The following is a 23,102-nucleotide window of genomic DNA, read 5'->3' as shown; positions in this document are numbered from 1 at the left end:
CTCTGGGTAATAGACCCTCAGGAGAGGAAAGAGAAAACCCACTTTCTTAGATACAACTCTCCTTATCTCAATACTTCTTCTTAGCAAATTGTGTTGGTGGCTGGACTCTAAGCATGTGATTAAACTGTTAAAAAATCAAGATATTTAAGGATTAGTTACTGTATTAAATCCTCTTACATGCAGTGTGCTCTGGTTGCCCGGTGTAGAGTATAATGTAATGACTGGTAATTTCTCTTTTCTTTTCTAGTACAAGGATGCATTTATGAAAGCAAACCCAGGGTACAAGTGGTGCCCCACAACCAACAAACCTGTGAAAACCCAGGCATCCAGTGTTACAAACAGGAAAAAGCTATGGGCCATTGCATCAGACTCTGCAAAAGACTTACCGAGCCCAAGGAAAGTAACCAAAAGTGAAGAAATGCCACAACTTAACTTTGGGATGGCAGGTGAGATCTGGGCATATGGTATTGAAACTGAATTGGGATACCTAATTTCTTTAACACACATGGTCCTGTAGTGTCCCAGATTAAGTTGCCAAAACTGTAGTTAAACCTCTGTGTATCAGTTTTCTAAAATTTTCCGTAGTGCATGATTTATTTTCAAAATGTGAGGCATCCTAACTCTTACCCCCTGTAGGGCCCAGATTTGATTGATTTTTTGATTCCAGTTTATCTGCTGTCAGAGACTTCCATTCTCTGGTTACTCTGGTTAAAAAGGAAAGTGCTGGTTGTGTGCATTGTCTTTCTCTGTCATAGAATGCTGTACTCTTTTAAGTAATTTACTCTTTGCAAAAAAAATATTATGGGTGTCTCAAGTTGGATATGATAATCTTGTAGATTAATTAATGTTCCAGTGGGGCTAACACTTTTGTATTTTCATCAAGAGAAGCACAATTTAATTTCACTTAAATGTGCTCTTTTGCCCATTATACCTCAGAGGAGCAAATTCTAAACTTCTAAACATTTGGAAAAAAAATAAAAAAAGAAATATGTGAAGAAGTATAGGTGGAGTGCCTGAGCTGGTGAAAAGCAGATAATCTCTAACTGATATCCATAAATAGCAGAACTGTTGTAATCATGACCTTGAAATACAGGGATGTTAATGTTAAATACTGGTAGCTTAAGAACCTAGCAGTCAATGTTAAAAAAAAAAAACCTCCCTCCCATTGTTTTTTCCTTTTGTTTCCCTTGGGTTTTTTTGTGTTTTGGGGTCTTTTTTGTTTGGTTGGTTGGTTTATTTTTTTGCTTGTTTAAAGTTTCAGATGCATCAGTAGTTATAAAATTAGAAACTTTGTCATATCCTACCTGGTTATGACAGGTGTGTAGCAGATAGGACTTCTCTGCTTAGAGAGATTGTGAACTGGAGAGTAGAAAATGGTTTTATGGAGCAAGTTTAAAAGAATGGAAAGTAATAAAGAGGCATGTATATCTTAGCATAGTGCTATGAAAATGCCTGTAATGAAATTTCTTCTGGCTCTTAAGGAACTGTGAAATGTGATCAAAAGAAGTGTTTCATGCTGCATAGTTCTGGTATATGGGAGAGCAGTTTGAAAAATCACAAGCCCCTTCAGACCATTCTGCTTTTGCTGTTAGAGGAGTAATTTCTATGCTCCTTAAATATTTATTGACTTAACGCAAAGAACAAGTAACAAGCCTTAATCTACCTCTCATCCATCCCCCAGTGGTCCTGCTGGGCTATCCTAATGTCAAGTTTTTGTGCACAGAGGTCTTGAATCAACAACTGTCAGAGTAGGGGACAGAGAAATTAAGAATTAATTAGAAACTAATCCATTGTTCTATTTATAGAGCCATTTATATCTGAAAAAAGTCCTTTAGTGCTACCTGTGATAGTTTGTTTGGTTTTTTTTCCTGCAGGCTGAGTCAATGAGCATAGTCATTCATAGGATCTTGCTCCAATCCTCATGCCAGTGAAGGCTGGCAATATCTTGGGTATAAGAATACCCTGTAAAATAAAGGCAGCTTCTGACAGAGATGTTAGCAGCATCCACATCATGACAAGGGTGCCATGCCAAATGGATTACTGCTTTGTCAACTATATACCAGTTCATGCTATATATGTTTATTGGGCTGTTCTCTGCTTGACTTCAGATGATAGTTCAATTCAGCTCTCACTCTTCTCCCCACTACAGTCTCTTTAAAATCCAGGCTGTATACTATCTGATGAACTGAAATGTAGCTGAACCACCTCAAAAACACTTTTACCTTTGAAATACCACTGATACACTTGTATCCTCAAGGCAGGTAACTTCCTCAAGACAGGGTTTATTCGAGTCTAGAATCATGCCAGGAAATCTGTTTTGTTTGTTGGTCATTGCTAATCATGTCTTGATTGCTTTTTGTGTACTATATTTTACTTTGGAAAATCTAATATGTAGACAGTAAGATCTTACTTTGTTTTTTATAACTCCTATACAAGTTGTTTCTGTCCTTTTTTTTTGGCTTTACAAAAATAACCATGCCACATTTAAGTTTCTTATGCTGACCTACATTATATCAAGAAGCTGAGGTATGGCACCAGCATTGGGCTTCTGACCACCTGCAGACCCACTAGTGATCATCCAGCTGGGAAGCTGTAATTGTGCATGTTTTTCTCATTATATGGCTCACCTGTGTAGGATGTGGGGCAAAGAACACTGCTGTTTGCAAAAGCTTTGTCATGCAAATGTGTGAGATTTGCAGTACTTGCATATTTTTGCTTCAGAAGAAAACCATCCATGCCAAAATGCTTTTTAGTGAGGCAAAGGCTGGAAGAAGGACACTTTTAGAGTAGGCTATATCCCTATAGAAACACAGTTTGTTTTTCAGAAAGAACCTCAATTATGCACCCAGGTAAAAGTTGGTTGAAGCTAGTTCCTGCTGGCCTTCTTCCTGCTTAGTACTTCCTCAGTTTGTTGTTTCCTCTGACAGAGAAATGATGAACAAGCCAGCCTGCTGAGTCTGTAACCAGCCCAGTACTAACAAAGTATGTCATTCCCAAAAAGAGAAATGGTTTTAAGTTTCATCAATATTAAAAGCTGTTGAGAAAGTCACGAATCGCCTGCCATTCTGCAAGTCAAATGTGTGTGCTATTTTCCCAGTACTGTTAAGAATAAATTCTGTAAAATGCCCCTTAAAATTCTTCTACATACCAGTAAGCTCCTAGTGCCAGAAGAGAATATATTGTGCTGAGAAGGCACTATAAGCATAAGGTAGTGTTTGGATATGTACATTTTGTCTTCCCTTAGGTGAAGTTATTTTGTAATTGAAAAGCTTAGTATAAGGATTTTTGTTTTTATCATGAACAGACCCTAAGCATCAACCCTCTGCTGTCGCTGCAGCTTAAGTGTTCAAATTGTTTAAGCATCACATTAAACTTTGGTTTCTAATTCATCTGTCATTTTTTCCTTCCTCCTAATTTTTATATTTAAATAAACAGTTTAAGTATTTGCTTACTTAGGGAGAAAAACACTAACCACACTTCCATCTTTATTCTCTTATGATAAGCTACTTAATTGAGAGGCAGAAAGCCAAAACTACCAAGAAGATATTTAGAAGACAGGCAAGAATTTTCCAGTTGTAAACTGGATGTTCTTGAGATGGCCAAAGCTGGGGAGGGGGAAATGGACCAACAGGTAAGGAAAATAAAGCACAAAAGAGCATCTGAGAGTCATCAGGGGGCTGCAGGCATGAGAAAGTGCTATACTGCAGTTTGCCAGGCAGAGTGTTTTCAGGACCCCCCTCATCTGATGTGGTTGCACTGCTGGTCATCCATATACAAGAAAGACAAGCTGCACCTGGGATAACTGCAGAGGAGAGCTGTAGGAATTGCTGAAATTATGGGCAATGGATGTGCTTTATGACATTGGGAGATCTTGATCTCTTTAGACCAAGAAAACAAGTGGAAGAAGAGTAGGAAAAGTCCTGTAAATGCAGAAAAGGGAGATACCATTTAGGGAAACGGGTACTAATCTTAGAGATGCGAGTACCAGAAAAACATGTACTACCTGGCCTTGAGTATATTTAAGCTAAAACCTGGAAGAAAGCCCTTAATGCTTAGAAGATTTTTATCCTGCAAACATCTTCCAAAGGGAGTAAAGAAACTAGAAAACAACCAGCCAAGGCCTTACTGTTTAATATGGGGCTCAGTAAGTTTATAGAGGACCTGGAGATCTCTTCCAGTCTCTCCTTTCTCCTGCTCAGGCATTATCTTCCAAGATATGTGTTAACTTTTCTCTTCCTAATTGCTCTGATGTCTTCTGGTTTGAAGGACTGAATGGTTTCTGATCAGCTGCTTGGATGGCAAAAAGTGTTTTTGCTGATAGAATCACTTCACTTATGAATTGTGTTTAGATACCTACTGGCCCTGCACATTTTCTGTGTCTCTTCCTTTTACTAGATCCTACACTTCTGATAGTGCCTTGTCTTTTCATAGAAGTGTGATTTTTTTCCCCTTTTTAATTTAAAAAGGCAAACTTCTTCAAAAAACCTAAAACCTCTAAAACACTTGTGTATTATGCGTTTATTGTGGTGAAGGAAAAAGTTAATTCCAGTTGAATATTGGGTTTGAAGGTAGGTGCTATTTAGGATGCCTGTTTAATAATATGCCACTCTTCTATCCATGACGTAGTGAATGAGCCTGGTTAATTTACATTGTTTTCCTCTGTTTCTATTTAATACCCTTCTAAAAGACTATTGGAAAAACTTATCTTGGGAATGTCAGTGAGAGATGTTCTGTGCACGAAAACTTTGGGCAGCATCTGTGATATTGAATTAAACAGCATTGATGAGTATTCCCATGAATTGGACTGTGATCATCTGAACCCCTAAACTGTTTGGAGGTTTACAGGTACAGGTTTGGCCCATGTCAGCTGAAAAGATAAAAAAAATCCACTCGCATTGTAGCTGTTGCATGAGACATTTGGCCACTGTGTCTCCCTGTGTCTACATGACAGTGTTAAATCAGGCGCCTGCATTGCTCCCAAGGCATTCTCCCAAAATCAGACAATTAGTCTTCATAGTGATGAAGAGCAACCACTGTTCTGAGTGGAAAAGCTACTCCATGAGAAATGCACTGTCAGAGTTTATTGCTTTCACTTCTTGTCATTTTCTGAGCTCCTGAGGTGCAGAAAGGCCAGAGGGAAAAAGCTGTCAGTACCAAATACTTGGAGAAAGAACATTTATATCTCCATTTTACATTCCTCAATTATGTATTGTATTGGCAGGGCAACAAGTAGGCAGGCAGCTTGCCTGGCCAGTGCTTGTGCTGTTCTGGCTTTATGCTTCAGAGCTGTCAGGCTGGCACTTTTCACCACTAAATACAGCTCTAAATTATAGACAAATGAAAATAGAAATTTTGCTTCAGAGCTTGATTGTGCTGTTTTGTTCTGTTCTTTTATTTGTTCAGTTGCCAAGGAAGGAACCGCTCCCTTGGTAGGAGCATCCACCAACTTATAAACCTGTGCATTATTAGAGCATCATTGTGTATATTTATGTGTGAGATCATTACAGTTGCTGTTTTAAAGATATTCATCTCTGTGGTACATAAAACCTTTGGCAGTAGAATTGTAAATCCATGCAATGGGGTGTTAAGCACACAAATCCAATTAAATCCTTCAAACAGCTTTGAAAGCCTTCCCAGAGGGTACAGAAATGGTTATTTGTGATTCTCTTGAACTGCCTTTTATGGCAGCTTGCTGAGAATGTCTGTGACAAATAGTCTTCTGGGTCTTTAGTGGTGCAAGTGGTAGGTTTTTTAAACAAGCAAATGAATCAACTTAAGACTTCGCTTTATTCTTTTAACAGATCCTACACAAATGGGAGGCCTGAGTATGCTGCTTCTAGCAGGGGAACATGCACTTACTGCACAAGAGGTAAGGAACTCTCTTCTCTTCTCTTCTCTTCCTTACCATGAGCTCTCAGTCTAAAGAGCTTCTAAGAGGAATATTTGACCAGTAAGGAATTAAAGTGTCGGACACACCTCAGTTAACTTCAGCTGGGAATGAAATGTGTGTCTTGTATCCCAGCTGTGAATGTGGGTTGAGCATAGTTTAGTATTAACTCTGCTGATACTTGAACATACCAGTCAAGCCTGGCCTATGAAGAGACATTGTCAGAGGTAAAAGGGTTGAAATACTGTGTTAACAAACAGTTGGTTTGCAAGCTTTTCTGGGCAAGGATTCTATATGCTTGTGCAATGCCTGACACAACTGTGGCCTGTCATTAACAGATGAATAGACAAGTAATTTCCTACAAAGTCAGCATCATTGTATATACATTCTGAAACCCTGCAAGTGCTAACAGGTAATTGAAATATTGCAGTCTGCTCCTGGTCACTAAATCATTAGTGAATTAGTCTAAATCATTAGTCTAAAAAGAAGTTTGTAGTTCAGTTGGCATCACAAACGTGTTTTTACAAAGGAATCTAGTAAGTGTTTGTGTATATCTCCAGTAGTGCAGAGATCTCCGGTCTTTCTTTAGACTGATTATTAATATAATCTCATTTTTAGGCCAACTTTGAAAATTGTTCAAAAGGTGGCTTCTTTGTTGGATGTAGTAAGTAGTACTGCTATAAATCTCTAGCTCAAGGAAAGAACTCTCTTTTGTTGTTGTTGTTGGTTTTATTGGGAGGAAAAGTAATAATTAACTTAATCTATACGTGTAGTGCATTTGGGATGTATTGCTTCTGTACTGCCAGGACTCCTCAATGCTTCGCACACCAGTTTTAGCCATGGAAGTTTTGTGCTGTGTGGGTACTGGCCTTCTGTGCTGCAGCATGAAAAATAAGAAACATTCAAGCCAAGTTGACAGAGAAGTGAAAAGAAATACATTATTTTGTGCTAAAATTATACTGTCCTTCTCAAACTTGTAGTCTCTCAGCTTGGAGCATACAAGCTGCTTTTACTATGCTGTTATGTTTAAATGTGAGGGAAGGTATATTGTAGTCACAGATATTGCATTCCTTTAAAAAAGGTCTTTGCTATGACCTTGAGAGCTGAGGTGACTTGATTCTACAAGAGCCTCAGTAGTATGATTTCAGATGGCAGTGTAGGAATAAAATCCACATGCAGATTTAGAGTCAAATCAAAAAGCATATTGTGTGATTGCTTTAGTGCATAAAAGTTCTTTTAATCAGAACTTTCTTATTTTGAGCAAAATACATGTTTCCTGTGTGCCTCAATAAATCCTGGTTTTCCCGATAGAAGTGTGCAATACAACTTGTGATGAAATATTCAGTTTATGTATAAACTACACTCTACTCTTCTGGGCCTGTAGTCTTCTTTTGAAACCTGGCCTTCCACATCAAAGAAGCAAGCTGTGTAAACTGCTTTCCCCAAAAATGCATAGCAAAATAATTGTCATAAATACAGCCCAGACAAAACTAGTTGGGGGATTGCTAGAGTTGAGACGAGCCATAATGTAGCCCATACTTACTAATGAATTACCATATTTTAATTGTCCTGCCCTACCTGAGAAGTGGTTAAGGGACAAAGCACTTTCCCAGGAAACTGCACACCTCTGATTCTTTTTGAGGGTCCCCTTTGTAAAATACCTCCTCCAGGTCAACTGGGGAGATTGATATTCTTAAAGAGATACAAATGAACAAAGTTCAGTCCTCCTCATTGTGTGTTTGCAGGAGTTAAGTCTCCAGCTGTGTGTCCAGGTGCTGAGAGACTTTCTTGGTTTCTTTTTTGTGGCATCCTTCCATTTGCCTTCCATGGTGTGTCTTCCATTTGTCCTTTATTTTCTTATGTTTCAGTGGTGAATCAATACAGAACAAATATTTCTTAGGTGTGTGTTTCTCAAATGCAGTAATGATCCTAAATCTGTTTAGACTTGGGTAACTGAACAGCTCTTCTGTCTTCCCACCCTCAAGCGTGTAGACAGAGGAGATGTAAGATGGTCATCTTTGCATGCCTTTAGGAGGATCTATGGTTGGATTTCCATGCTTATGATCTCACACTTAAACCAGCATCTGAGAGGTTAGCAGAGCATGCTAAGAGGTGGTATGACAGACTCAGAAAGCAGCTCAAGAATTCATTGTAGAGCTGGGAAGCTGCTTTGCTCTTGAGGGGAGAGGAGGAGTCAGTTGTGTGGTATTAGAGTTGGTATTCACATGGGAGAGAATGTGGTGTACTAAGGTGACTACAGAGGTACGGTTAGTGAAAGAGGTTCAGAAGTTGCTTTATTATGGAGAATGTATGTATTGTTTTTATATGTTTGTGAGTATATAAATATACATTGTACATCTAAAGACTTGGCAATTTCAATTTTTAGAAAAAGAACAGACACGGTCATATTTTAAAGAATGGTCTAAATTATAACATGTCTAAATTATCATGAAAATGTGTATACACTTAAGATACATGTACACATATATGATTCTTAAACTGGGGATCTGCCAGACACAGGATTAGCTGTGACATGCATATTGACTGCTGTGTGTATGTATGATTATGCAGCCTCGGGTGGCCTAGTAAGCATAGGTCTTAGATAGATACTCCTACAACTTTAAAGTTCTTAACAGAGGGAAGGGCAACACTGGCACAGTTTTGCTCAGCACTTGAGAGAGGATGAAGGACATAGTATTTAGAGGTCTGCTAATCCAATGAAAAGTAGTCAACATCTGCTGATGTTCTGGCAAGTGTATGCTAAATGAATGGATAGGGGTTTTTCCAGTGAGGTGTTTAATCTTCGAGTTGTCAGAAGCCCAGATGTCAGGTAACCAAGTGACCAGCCAGCAGGAGGATGGGAAGAGGCACAACAATGATATTTACAAAATTGTTTTGAGGCTTCAGTTGCAATCTCTGTATGTTGCCAGTATGTTCCCGGTTTTGCAAATTTTTGTAATAGACTGGGGAGTTTCTCTTCTAGTAAAAGAATTCAGTGGTGGTGGGTGATTGATTTCTAGGCAGCAGCTGGCGTTACTAAGCAGATAGGCAAGAGAAGCTACAGACCTTATAGGCAAAGGACATGGATATGCAGTTTCCCCCTGCATTTTGAATGCTTTCATCGATTACACAAGACAGCGGTGTGTGAGCATATTTTACTGAACACCTGAGCAGAGATGCCGGACGGATCATCTGCAGCTGCTGTGGTTGTGCCAGGCACAGCCGGCTCCTCGGCGCAGGCTATTGACAGCAAGGCTGCAGCCGGGTGAGCGGCGCTCCTTGCTTGCCCGTTCGCCTCCCTGCACATCGCCCGTACTCGTCCGTCTGGCCCTTTCCTTGCCTTACAGCAGCACCTAGTGGACTCTCGGTGGGTTACTGCCCAGAAATCCCGACAGCCGGAGCGGCCTCCAAAGCCTCCAGAGCCTGCGTGTCTGCGGCACTGATGCCTCGCAGCCTCAGGATGCGGCTGGCCCAGGGATTTCCTCCGCCCTCGGTCTGTGGGATCGTTTCAGAGCAGGTTGTGGTAACCTGCAGGGAAAGGAAGGCCTGTGGTTGCCTTCTTTTTGAGTGCAAAAGGCTATCGTACATGTGATGCAGGGTCCGTGCAAAGTGTGAATCAGAAGTGAAAAATCTCTCAGGGCAGCTCAAGAGAAGGCTTGGAGGAAGAAATGGGATTTTGAGGACATTTTATTAGAGCAGGAAGTGGGATGTACAAAATGGCACTATCTGTTCATCTGCTTCTTCTGGTAACTATTTTAATGCTTTGATCAGGTCCAGCCTGGCAAATGGTAGAAGTTGTGGAGATAATAAGTTTCCCACAGGTCAGGAGTGTTTGGGGAGCAGCAGAGTAGAAGAAACAAGGTCTAATGAAGTGGTCTGCCAAGTAAAAGCAACAGCATTAACTTTTTAAAGAGTAGCAGGAATTAATAAGAAAAACATAGTGGTTCCAACCACAAAACCTCCACTGAGTTACTGAGCACCAGCAATCTGTCCCTCTACACACAAACCCGTAGAAAACTGGACTTCACACCTCCCACAGCAGGTGGTTCTGGTACCACCAGTGTACAAGCCGTGCCCAGCCTGCAGCACATGCCCTCTGAGGCAGCGAGAAGGCTCATCCTGAGTGTCTGACAGCACCTGGCTGAGCCCAGATAGCCCCTCTTGGAAGGGCACAGCCACTCCAGCATGGTGCTCCTGGGGTCCATGGCTCAATGGCTCCAAACTCAGAGCTAAGCAGTGTAAAACAGCTGTTTGAACTGCAGAAAATACGGGAAACAAGTCCAAAGTTAGGTTATTCTTTTAAGAATCCCTCCAATGCAGTGGCCTAAAATAACCAAATGAATGCTCAGACGTGCAAGCAGCAGCTGTACATATTTGCACCTTTGCAGAATCTCAGACCTTTGGAGATGAGTCTCTCAAAAGCAGCCAGATACTTTTCTGGTAGTAGTCCAGACTACTGTTGAGGCACAGACGTCTTAAACGGACTGTACAGAAACATGATAAAAGTCAGTAATAAACATTACATCAGTGAAAACATTTGCACAACCCACTAAAAAAGGCAGAAGACAGACATTAGAATTACATTCTTTGTAGCCCTTTGGGTTGCTGTACTCCCATGGTACACCGATGAAACATCCTGCTCAGTGTTTAACAGGAGTCACTGTTGCTGATGAGGTTTATGGCAGGAAAGAAAAAAGTTTGTTTGTATGTAAGCAAATTGTCACATTGGTGAATTTCCCCTTGTCCTCTGGGCTGCTACACTTGGATTTTGTGTTTCCAGGGGAGCGTGGGTAGCAGATTCCTGAAGGCAAATGCTGCTGTTGCTGTTGCAGTGCTTCAGGATCTCAGATAGCAGCAGCAGGGCAAGCTGCACGAGCTGTGGGGCTTTGTGCTTACTTACCAACAGGTGCAGTCAGTGGCTAAATCTTATGTGCTTTCACCAATAAAAGCTGTTGATTTACTTGCTTAGGCAATGAATAAGAAAAAGCCCCACATTTATTTTTTCATTTGTTAAGTAAACTGAAATTTTGAGGGGGAAAAAAGTTGTTAGGGAAAAAAATTTCATCCTGTTACTGTTTATAAAATCTTACAAAGCTTCCTTCCTTTTTTTCTGTTTCTTACAAGCCATGTTACATACCTTACTTTATACTAACAGTACTTCATTCTCCTAGGAGTTACACATGTACATCTTTTATACTCAAATGTGACCCTTAATGAATGTATCGTATTTGATAGAATTCCTTTACAGAATAATGCTTGATTAACACATTTCTAGCTAATAAGGATACCATGGCTAAGATGTGTTAATTCAAATAAGGCTTTTGGTTTTGAACAGTCATTTGTTTGTATTTTGTTTTCAGTTATAATGACTTTCTTGCACTGCTTCTCAAAACCCCTAAAATATATGTTTAAGTACATGATTAGAGAAATTTTAGGCTTGTGCTACCCTTATCTATTTATTTTCATGCTGTTATGATTGGAGATTATTTTTCTAAATAGTATTTCTGTCATCAACTGTGTCTTCAAAATATTTTTTTACCTTCTATGTAATCTTACTCCGAATTATAGCACAAATTACAGATGTAGCAGTGTTTATAGCATCACCAATACAAGATGGTTATGTGTGTAGTCCAGTATAATCCATTGAGTATTCTATTGTATAAAACTATTCTGACAAGTTCAGAATCATAAAAGGAGAAGAAAAGCCTGGTATTTTTATGGTCTTCTTTTCTAAGACAGTTTTCAAATGCATTATAATAGGTGCTAAACAATGTTTTTATCTGTAAATGTGATTTAATTTTTCCAGGACTGTGAAACATTAGCTTGCCCTTCTTCTCTTAAATGGTTTATTTTGCTCACTGTTGTTTTTAGCTTGAGGGAAGCACCTTTGAGGTCTTACCCTGCACTCTCCTTTTTCAGGTTTCCTCCAGTACTTGCCAGTCTGATACATCTAATTCTACAGAAGCCTGTCAGAAGTCATCATTGTTTCAGTTTGCAGAGGTGAGTTTCTTTAAAAGAGTTTTTTTTCCTTAGTGTATCCTTTTAAGAAGCATCTGATGTCCAGTTGAAAGAAAAATCAAATGTCTAACTAAAATTGATGTTTTTATTTGTTCCCTCATTTTTGGGTTTATGCTGTTGAGTCATTTATCAGGTTGGTAAGACTTGAAGTGCAAGAGAGGATGTTTAGGACCCTGGTGGAAACCCAGGTGCAATAATGGAGCACCTGGTTTAAGCTATAATTTGGAGATATGTCATTCCTGCACTTAGTTTTAAGCTAGAGACTTATTAACTAAGGTTTTAACATGTATTTGGATGTTTCCAATCTAGTGTGGCTGCTTTAGTCACTGGCTCCATCAAAAATCATTCTAGTTCTTGACTCTCCAAAATTTTCTTCTAGAACCACCAAACAGCTCTATGCAAGTGTGCTTTGATTTTGCAGTGTACAATATTTTTGTCAACATACTCCAGCTATTGCTAGAAGTGTAACTGTGGTGTGTGTGTTATTGCTCTTTTTCTTTGAAGAGTTTCATCTAAGTTGTAATGGGTTTCATAGATGTAAATAACATGACAAAAATGAAATTGCAAGGAACTCTAGCCCTCTGCAAGCATCAGTTTTTTCTTGAAATAATCATAATACATGACACAGAAATATTTAGCTGTATAGATACTGATTTTACAAGACACTGGGTAGTTTTAAAGTAAGAGTATATGGAAAGAAATTTTGTCGTAGTGAGGGTTTTTTATTACCTGTGTTCACACCAGCTGTGAATCTGACTTGTGTGTCTTTATTACCCATTGCCTTGTGCACTTTCATACTCCTCCCTAAAAGATCATCACTTTGGGAGCAGACACTGCAGTCCTAGCACACAAGAAATGGGACTTCTTTTTCAGTTGGATATTTTAATATCAGTGCACAAGCCCTTGAATTCCAGCTTAAGATCTGAGTCTTTTAAATATATTAGAAGTAAATTGGAGCACTGATCCTTTATTTCTGATTAAAGATAATGGCCAGAGTGAAGTAGATAACCTGTAATTAGGCTCTTAAACAGCCTGCTGGCTTTCCTTGTTAGGAAGAGGAAATGCCTGGTGTGCCAGCAGTGAAAAGCAATACTTAGATGCTTCTTAGAATTGGTTAATTCCAGTATCACTTATGACACTTTTGTGGTAATGATTCGACATCCATCTTTCCCATATCTCTGAGATGCTTCTGTGTGTTTATACTGTCAGTAGAGTCTTGTATTGAATTTCACTGCTGAATCTTTAAAAGAGTAAGACAAATACCAGCTCACCTAATTGTTTCAGTTCATTTTACAGTGCCGAAGGAGGCAAGTGCCAGAATCATGTGGTAGAAGGCAGGAATTGTGTGCTGGCAGATATGCCCTTGCTAAGGGTTTCTGACCTCAGGCTTTTCCTTACCCATTGAAGAAAATTTTTAGTGGGTGCCAGGAAACAAGCTCACCTGCACTGCTAAAACAGGTGGTTTAGAAATAGCCTACTGATGATCAGTAATTAGAAATGCAAATTAGCTAGTCTTATTTTTCAAGGATGTTAAACATCCTGTAGAGAGGGTGCACCTAACCAGTGCATGGTAGGTATGTGTGTCAGTGGCAAAATAATTGATACTTGTAGTGAAGTCTAACATTAATCAGAAGTGTCATTTGCAACAAAACTAATTGACACAAGTTCAACAGTATGAAATGCAGTTACCTTGGTGTGGGGGATAGATCTGGTATCTCAGAATACACACATTGTGTTTCTGTCCACACTTACCTTCTGTACTAAGTAGCAATTTGTGCTCTGTCATCACCACCATTCTGCAGTCTCAGGTCTTCCACTGAACTGTGAAATACAATAGTGTTAAGTATTGGTTGCTAACCTTTCTCTGATATATCAGCAGGCAAATAAAAGCCCTTCAAAAAAAGCTTATTTTGTAGATTCTAGGAAGGATTTTCCTTCTGAAAAGTAATTCAAGATTACCATTTCACAGATCACCTGTTTATGTGTTTCCTGGAAAGCAGATACTGTTGGTTCTAAGGGTGTGTTGGAACTTGTTTGCATACTCTGGAGTACCAGGAATCTTTTTATGACAGATTATAAATTTAGCATGTTGAAGTGTGATACTGAAACTGAACAGTTAGGTAACACAAGCATAATTGTTTTCCTGACAGATCTCTTCCAACACGTCACAGCCTGGAGTCCTGGGGGCAGTAAAACAAACGGAGGAGTCTGCATTGTTTCAGTTTGCTGAGGTACAGTGGTTGAATGTGGTGGGGGAGGATGGGAGGAAGCAAGGAACCGCTAAGAGTTGCCAGTGAATGGCTGAGCACCCTGTCTTATCAGAGATTCCCATCAGGAGATGAATATCTTCCTGACAGTATTGTGTTAAGAAAACCGTGGAGTGAATTACCAGTGACTGGATGAGATGTTGGCCAGTTCTACCAGCTGAGAGGTATTGGGTTTGTGAACATTACCTAGCCTTCCATACCCAAAGGATAACTGCAGACTTACTATCCAAATGGCCTTTTAATTTACATCTAGGAAAACAGCAATTAAAAGTCATTCTGAAATGACACTGCACTGCCTGTGGAAGAGGCTGCAGCAGGGCAGAATGGTGATTGCCCTAGAGGCAGGAATCATTTGGAGAATCCTTGTAGGTCAAAGGAAGCTTATCACAGCAGCCACAAGGATATTTAACAGCATCAGTTAAGTGGTGTCAGTTTCCCATAAGTACACAGCTTTCTGCCTTCCTCCACCCATTGAAGATTTAGAGTTTGTGAAATGCTGCTTTTAGGAATTTCTTCTCCCATGTGTTAAATGTGCCTCTGTGAATTGACTTTCCACACATTTACTCTTCTTGCCCATTTGGGGGAGTCTGATACTGCTTGCAGAATCATTTAAGGCACAGGTGCATTTTGTGTGTGCCTGAAAAGGCTGGGATTGGAGCTGGTGCTATTGCAGAGGAGCATAAAGGGATTAAAAAATACCCTGATTGTTATTCTGTGTGTCACACACTTCCTTCTGTGTAATGTTGAGCTGATTGTCTACTATGTTTTTTTAGCTTGCTGGAAGGGGCCTTGGTGTTTTTCTTAGGAGGCCCAAGGAAGACAAACCAATTTACTGATTCAGGTGCCAGAAAATACCTGGCTACAAACACTCCTATAAAAGATAAATACAGTTAATAACTCTAATCATGAAAGTGTTTTCATAATTGTAACCCACAGCTTTGAAAGTTGGAAGTCAATTTGCAAAGCTCTTTTGAGAAAATTAGAATTGAGCAAGATGAAACTGTGTGCTGAAGCTAGACTTTTAAACCAAGTTAAAAGATACAAACTGGAGAACAATTCTTGTTAATTTTACTGCAAAATACTGGAATAATACTGCAAGTGAATCTGCTAACTTAGTTGCAAAAATCTCAGTCATTCTGGATATCTGCAGAGTTGAACAGAATATTTATTGCATTTAGTACAACATACCTAAATTGTCACATAAAACCTGGCTTAGCCATACTCTCAGAATTTCACAGAACCTAAAATCATTTCCTCTCCTAATTGAACAAACAAAATGACAAACCTGAAAATTGTCATACTGATGTTTGGTTGCATTCCAGTATGCTGAGTGAGCTCCTTTGGCACATTAGAATACACATATGAATCATCAAATATTAGGTAGAAGAGGTGCTTAGAAAGTTAATTAGGATTTACTGAGGACAGTTTTAGAGTCAGGGTTAATCTCTTTTTCTTGTAAAAATATTTAAATGTGTGTGCAGTCTGGAGGGGTTGGTTTTGTTCTGTAGCTGGAAGTAGGAGACAGAAATCTGGTAAAGAGAAAAAAAAAGAAAAAATTTAAAAACCCACCTTGTTAGCCATGGTTATTCTTCCTGCGAAACCTTAATGACAGTGATGAACATAATTTTTTGTTTATAGCAGTAGAGAAATGGTGTTTTTTCTTAGCTTGTAGCCTGATGATTTAATTTAGGTTGCTCCTGGGGAAAGTATTGAGCATATTACAGAACCTCTTTAAGGTTTCTCCCCTGCTATTAAAGCTGCTTGTGCTCTTTCAGCTATAAGTGCTTTCATTTGCACAGGCTGCCTTTGTGAAATTTGGCAAAAGTCCTATTTCTTACTGTGCCACTTCTTCTTGCATCTTGTCTATATGAATGCATTACTGCATTTAGAGAACTAAATTATGGCAAGCAATTTGCAGTGGGCTGCTGTCAGCAATGTACAGTGCTACAAAAGAAAAAAGAGAAGGAGAGAAAGTAGTTATTTAACCAGTAGCCAAGTAGACCTGTGAAGAAATGTGAAGTGTGCTCTGGTCTGATGTGCCTGGAGACTTCTGGCAGCCATCCCAGCTCAGTTTTGGTTCTGGCTGGGTGTTCCTCATATGTTGCCTTTCTCTTCACCGCCCTTGCAGCAGGATGAGTAAAAGTGCTTCTTTGTGAAGACAGTGATCCCATTGAGTAGGTTTGTCATTTAAAACAGACACCTTTACCCCAGGAGTACAAGTGCCCTGTCACTCAGAAACAGCTCGTTATGTGTAGAGTAGCATGGGATTCTTTTTGTCTTTACAGCCTCAGTTAGTCTTTCATCTGGTTGTCTAGCCCAAGTGCTGTAGTTGTCAATTAAAGCTGTTCAGGATATGCCTAATGAGGCCTGCCCAATGACTTGCCACAACAGATGATGAAAATCCTGGAAGCAACATTTCATTGGGTTCTGTGGGTGCACAGGCAAGTGCCTTGGAGGTCTTCAAAGATGATGTGACATCCTCATAAGAGCTTTTTGAAGTTTGGATTGTTGTCAAGTTATGCTTTTGTCTTTCTCATGCTTCTGACCTTGCAAGTAGTTGGCCCTAGTTTTGTCCTCCTCATTTGGAGCCGTATGGAAAGGCTGTGATTTCTGAGCAGTGGGCTGTGGTCCTTAGGGCTGTGGCTGTTTGCAGGCTGTCTGCTCACAGGGACTGGTCACTGTCCCTGTCCTTGCCATGAAAGGGAAGCAGAGCAGATGGGACCCCTTGCTCTCGTGGTCTTACTGCATCTGTGTTTGGCAAATGTGAACAGATGGTGGTGATTGCTTCCTTGAAAGATGAGCACCTCTTGGATTTACTTTCCTAAATTCTTATTCATTATTAAAGAAAAGGCTTCTGGAGTATGGAAGCAAAAGAATTGCTAGTTGAACCGTCTTAAAAATAAAGTGAATCCACAAACACCAAACTCTTTGCTTCCAGCAGCTTTTCTAAATTTTTTCTCAAAGTGATTTAATTAAAAAGACAAAAACAAAACCAGTCATGCGCAGTATGCAACAAGGTGAATTTTTTTTTGCTAGTCCAGCTTGTTATTTTCATTTAAGATAAAAAGCATGACTCAGGAGGATTTTGTCCATGCTGCATTCTCACATGCTCACTTTGAGAAGGTTTGCTCTGTGTTTATTTCTGTGCAGAACAGGAAGTTTGAATCCAAAACTTTTGGTCAAAATACCTTGAAATCTGGAGTGTAAAAACTAGTGAGTGTTTCCTCTCCCAGCTTCCATATGTAAAGTTGTAATCTTCCCAGGTAAAGAAAAATGTATTTGCTGTTTGCCCACATACTGAAATTATTAAATGTTTGTGTTGGAATGAAATGCTTGTTCTAGGAGGAATATGAAAAAGTAGTTCCAGCTTCTTTTGTAAACTAAAATGTAATATAATAGCTAAAGTCCCACCTGTATTGTAATAAAAGATAGTAACTTGATCCTGATGATCCTCCAGTTAAACCTCTACATCAGTAAAGGGCTGTTTGTGAAGTCTGGGAGATGTCCTTAAGACAGGGAATGGGATCTGTAACCTCACTGAGACCTGATTGATCAGCCATTTTTTTCCTTTTGATGTTTGGCCAGTAACTTCATCAGAACGAGTTACATGCTTCTGTCACTTGCTGTTTGTTTTCTTAGCTCTTTAAAGGTTGAGTTGGTTTTTTGTTCTGAGATGAAGTGTCTCCTTCCTCTCTTTCATTTAGTGCTATAAAGAATCTCACATTTTGTTAGCAACACCTATTGTCTGGGCAAAAATTCTTTACTGTTTCCTCACTTTCTGCATCAGGAGGCAAGATATGCCTGTATGTTCTCAAGTTATAATTCAGTGTGTGTGGGTGTTGTTCTATCCTTTTTCTGTCATTCATGTTATGTAGAAAAAAAATTTTTTGTTAAAATAGAAAGATGAAAAAGTCGAAGTGCAGTATACAAGAGCATTTAGTCAAGGGGGGTCCTGAGCAGGTTCACTGAACTGTCTCAAAGCAAAACTAGGATGTTGAATTATTTCAGTTTAATATTAAAAATTACTGTTGGTGCACATTTGAGTATTATTCGCTGTACTGAAATAGCTTTAAGTGAAATGGATGTCCTGGATTTTGGTGGAGGAGGATGTGGTGGGGAGTGTAATAATAAATTCTTTGACAGGTAACTGAAAGATAAATTCTTCAAATAACCTAGTTCAAAAGAGAGAATTTATTACAAGGAGAAAGGCAAACATGATAATGTTTGCATTGGAAGATCATAGAACCCTAGGATGGTTTTCATTGGAAGGGACCATAAAGCTCATCTTGTTCCAGCCCCCTGCTGCATGCAGGGACACCTTCCACTCCATGGGGTTCCTCAAAGCCCCACCCAGCCTGGCCCTGAACACCACCCTCTCTGGGCCACCTGTTCCAGTGCCTCACCACCCTCTGAGTTAAGAATTTATTGTAACATCTCCCATAAACCTGCCCTCTTTCACCTTAAAACCATTGGCCTTGTCCTGTCACTACCTGCGTAATCATGGTCCTAAATGTGATTTTTGTAATGAGGGAGATACCATAGAAACACTGATGATTTTGTCCCAAGGCTTTTAAAGGCTTCTAAGTCAAATACTACTATGCAATGCCATGCCAAAAAGGTCACATATCAGAAATTTCTTGCATTTCTGAATTCATAATGCTGCACTAGAAAGTAGGTCTGAAAAAGTTTGGCTGTAAAAGCAATTCCCTAAAGTGGTAATGGCAGTTATTTACTTATCAAAGGTGCTGGCACACCAACAGCTCTTTGGGAGGCTAGGTTTAATCTCCAGATATAGGTCTTATTTCCTTTTTCATAACTAAAGAAAGTGAAACAAGAACTGCCTGTGAGAACAGATGGTCCTCTTCTATGTCTAAATAATGGGAAATACTGCCCAGACCTTCTGGGAGAATTTAATTTAACCTTAACAACTAATAGGACATATTTTTAAGCAACAGGTATGATTTGTTGATTTGGTCACATAAAACTTATATAAAACACACAGCATGACAGAATATTAGCTGTGGACAGTACAAACATAGAGTATCCATGAACATAATCTAAGGAAGGAATGTGATTTTTGCTTGTGTTCTTCTGTTTTCTACATATCTCTTAAGTGTTTCTTGGGTGGGGTTGCCTGTCTGAAGTAGGGCTTTTTGCCAGAAAGAACTAAAATTTAACTAATCTGTTGTTTTCCATTCTTTTTTCCCCTCCCTTTCTGTCTTTCCTGTGTGCCACTGAAATATTTTCTCCTCTGTTCATTTGTAACCCAGATCTCATCAAACACTTCCCAGCTGCCAAGTCCTGAGCCAGTAAAGCACTGTGGGAAGTCGGCACTCTTCCAGTTGGCAGAGGTAAAGTTATACCCACTAGTGTCAGAAGGGGAGGATGTGTATAACTTTTCCACAAAAAAGTATTAATTGTTTAAGGTTTGCTCTAGTATCAAATTTCATGTTTCCAGAAACATAAATTAGTAAATAATGACATACCAAGAGAAGTAGGCAGTGGTTATGGTCCCAGGGATCTAGTCTTTTAGACACTTGTGAATGTGCTTATTTTCTTAGAGACAGTACAGAAAGTTATACTTCTTTTTGGGAAAGTTAGCTTTATAACAGTAATAAAAACAATGCTCAGGTGAACAGCAAAAACAGGAGGTAACAGTATTCTTAATGAGGAGCTGGATACCAGGATTAAAAAAACAAAGCTTTAATGGTGATGATTGGAAGGTACATTGCTTAATCGAGGACTGAGAATAAGGAAAGGTCATCAGGAATCTGTATGAAGAGTTGGAAGTTGATGCAGTGTATTAAATTCTGAAATTGGCAGCTGTAATCAAGAATGCTGGGTCAGGTTTCCTCAAGGTCCTAGAAATTCTCTGTCAGTCTTAAATATAGCCTTGTAGAGGTCTTCTCTTTGATCTGAATGATTCACTCAAAAATCTCTGAGGTTTGATGTGCAGATGCTATTCTTTGTGATGATTGAAAGATGAAGATACATGCTGTATTCCAGACAAATAAGAAAGTATGCTAGCATGCTACTTGTACACTTCTTTTGTTGGTTTTTGTTGTGGTGTTTTAGTTTATTTCAAATTCACATCCTATTTGAGTAAGGAAAATGGTTCTCTGGATCCTCTCTAGTTGCAGACAGCCCTATATTCTTGCTGGTGAGATCAGTCCCTCTCAGGAAAAAGGCAGATATTGGAAGCATTGAAATGAAAGTATTTCATGTCTTGTTCTAGTCTTGCAGGACTGTGGCTTTATAGGAATTTATATGAGTGGAAGAAAATCTGCCTTACTGTACAGGCAGTCTGGCAGTAGTAGAGTTTGTGGCTATGTGCTCTATTGCCAGCAGTGCCTGTGCAAGGGTGATTACACCCAACTGTGGTCAGTGACCCATAAGGGTATTTGGCTGTTGCAGCTCTGGGCCAGCAGAAGGGATGGGAGTATTTACTCAGGGACACCAGAAGTTTCTAACATGACAGCAGCAGGCTGAGTAGTGCTGTTCTGGAGTAAGGATTATTGCCGTGTGCAGCCTGATCTTTAGAAGTCAGCATTGGAGGTTGTGATGTGACCATGAAGCTTGTGAAGCCCTAATTTAGTAGAAGGACAGATGCTTGTCCACAGGAGTGCACAGTTTGTACTGCAGGTGGCAGAAAAAGCGAAGCTAAGTCTGGCAGCATGACGTTGTGTGTTGGACAGGTTTCCGTGATCTCTCAGTGATTGCTCAGATGGTGTCCTGCAAGCCTAATTTAATACACAAAATGGACGTTAAAGGCTCTGATTCAAACAGGGAAAAACACAGCAGATGTACTAGGCACATCCTCCATGTCTCTAGCTCTTGTAGAGGTGAGCACATCAGTGCTATTGATTTTTTTCTTATTTTTTTCCCCAGTTTTGGAGATCTCTAATGTTGGATCATAGTTCAGTAAATGATATGTGAGAGATTCAGCTTGAGTTTTCAGATGCAGTTCAGTCCCTGGTTTGAAGCATCTTGAATAAACCATTTCATAATCACCTCGAGGGTGTCTTAGGTTTGCAAGTGGATTTGGCAGACAGCTTGCTGTAACTCCAAACTGCAGATGTTGTGCACTGGAGGGGACTACTGTTTCCATGCTGCTGCCATGGCAAGTGTCTGGTGCGTGGGAGCCTGTCTTCTTCAGCACACCACACTGCTCTGCTCCTCCTTCATGTCTTTGCTATGTAGATTAAACAATTTTATCTTCTCCCCCCCCCTCCCTATCCCTTCCTTTTTGATATTTCACAATATTTCACAGATGGTGATTAAAATAAAATGCTGAAGGGGGTTTAATTATTTTCTAAAACTTCTGAGGATTTCTAAGTTTCTACAAATGGTTGGATCCACTCTGCATTTGAAGCTTGGGAGGTTGTTGCTGTTCAGCTCTGCTGAGTCCCTTGCTGTGTTTAGCTTCAGTGCAGAGGCACGAGAGTAAGTGTTGGAGTGCAGGAATGGAGCATCACCTCCCCAAGGCAAGGAGGCCACTGCAGACCACTAACAGCACCTGGCTGTCAGCAGCATGGGGAGGCCTGAGCTCTGATGATCAGAGCTTGGGAGGCACTGTGAAGAGCTGCACCTTCCAGGAGATGTAGAGACAGTGTTGGTTTTTGTTTATTCCCTTTATGGCAGTGACAGGTCAAATTCTGCAATCGACTTTGTAGGCCCATGTTGATTGAGAGCAATGAAAACTGAGTTTGTGGGGACAGGGAGAGACAAAAAGGTGTAAATATTTTGGTTCCCCAGTCCCTTATAACTTCATATTCTTGTGCAGCCTAAAGAAGGATGTATAAAAAGCCCATAAGCCTGGTCTGAGATGATGGGATATGTCCTTAAAAATACAACATTTTCTTCAAACTAGTGGCCAATCCTGATACTGATACTTTAAAGTTGTTTAGAAAAAGAACATTTCCTTGCACATATTTCAAAACTGACGCAAAATACTCTAAAGTACTGAAGAGAATCATGGCCTGATGCAGGAAAAAGATTCTTGGAGGATAGTCATCATGACAGCCTTCTTTTATTCTGAGGAATACTAAAGATTACCAAAGGCTTGAGGGCTTTTACTTAACTTTGGGTTCAGAGCATCTCTTTTATACGAGTCCTATAGCACACCAAAAGGCAATATCATAACCTGAAAGAAATGGCTTCCTTAACCTGTGATAATGAAATAATTAAAAATTTTGGAATCTGATGTCCTGCTAAGCCTTTAAAAACACCACCAGCTGGGCTGCATGCTGGTATAGATTGTTGTTTAACTGCTGGAGTCTGTTCCTGTGTGAGAGAGCATGTGTTTCAGTTCATCCTGTTCCTCAAAGGAAGTCCTGACAAGAAAAACCCCAAATGTGCAAGTATCATTTAGTGTATAGTGGTATTGTGCAGCAGAGCAGTGTGGAGTGGGTTTTTATTCCTACCAGGATGCACAGGTCTACACTTCTATTTTAGTATATAATCTTATAAATGAATTTTGGGAACAGGGGAAATAATCTGTTGAAAAGCTGTGTCATAAACATTAAATAATTGGTAGTGATCAAAGAATGTTTTATTTGTGTTGATTTTTCTCTCCATAGATTTCTTCAAGTACATCCCATTCAGGGGCTTCTGATTTAACGAAACAGTGTGGAACATCAGCATTATTTCAGCTGGCAGAGGTAATACTAACATACTCATGACTAATTGCCCCAGGAGCAGTGGGGTGGAGAAGTTAAAGCTACTGATTGCCAAAGCCTGCAAGGCAGAGCACTGATACAGCTATAATTGCACCACTGCTTATAGAACCATAAATTACCATGGCTCAGATGCCACAAGTTAAGATTTCCCCAGATTAGCCATCAATTTAGAGATTTCTAAGAGTCTGTAGCTGAGAAGTACTATCAGTTCCTGGTGGCAAAGGGACTTGGTTGCAACTGAACTTGATTCAG

The 23,102-nt window shown here is 39.7% G+C and overlaps 1 protein-coding gene and 1 long non-coding RNA gene across 16 annotated transcripts in view; one reads left to right on the top strand and one right to left on the bottom strand.

Annotated features, from left to right (window-relative positions):
* The window catches only part of BBX (BBX high mobility group box domain containing), a 132,417-nt gene that overhangs the window by 83,201 nt on the left and 26,114 nt on the right, over positions 1–23,102 (top strand). For 14 of the 15 annotated variants that reach the window (XM_074536064.1, XM_074536060.1, XM_074536062.1 and 11 more), the window contains 6 exons: positions 248–446; positions 5,802–5,869; positions 11,807–11,887; positions 14,056–14,136; positions 19,443–19,523; positions 22,752–22,832. In XM_074536064.1, the coding sequence (XP_074392165.1) occupies positions 248–446; positions 5,802–5,869; positions 11,807–11,887; positions 14,056–14,136; positions 19,443–19,523; positions 22,752–22,832 (591 nt within the window). The remainder of the gene's footprint in view (positions 1–247; positions 447–5,801; positions 5,870–11,806; positions 11,888–14,055; positions 14,137–19,442; positions 19,524–22,751; positions 22,833–23,102) is intronic. The other variant, XM_074536061.1, reaches the window with a different exon arrangement.
* Positions 7,045–16,163, bottom strand: LOC141728274 (uncharacterized). The gene is made up of 3 exons (XR_012579174.1): positions 15,742–16,163; positions 13,658–13,726; positions 7,045–10,371 (listed from the first exon to the last, which is right to left on the bottom strand). It is a non-coding gene; the product is annotated as an uncharacterized LOC141728274 (long non-coding RNA).

The sequence above is a fragment of the Zonotrichia albicollis genome, chromosome 2 (assembly GCF_047830755.1).
Source record: "Zonotrichia albicollis isolate bZonAlb1 chromosome 2, bZonAlb1.hap1, whole genome shotgun sequence".
NCBI classification, from domain to species: domain Eukaryota; kingdom Metazoa; phylum Chordata; class Aves; order Passeriformes; family Passerellidae; genus Zonotrichia; species Zonotrichia albicollis.
Note: the sequence above shows the minus strand (reverse complement) of the source record. Positions and strands in the feature narration are given on the sequence as shown.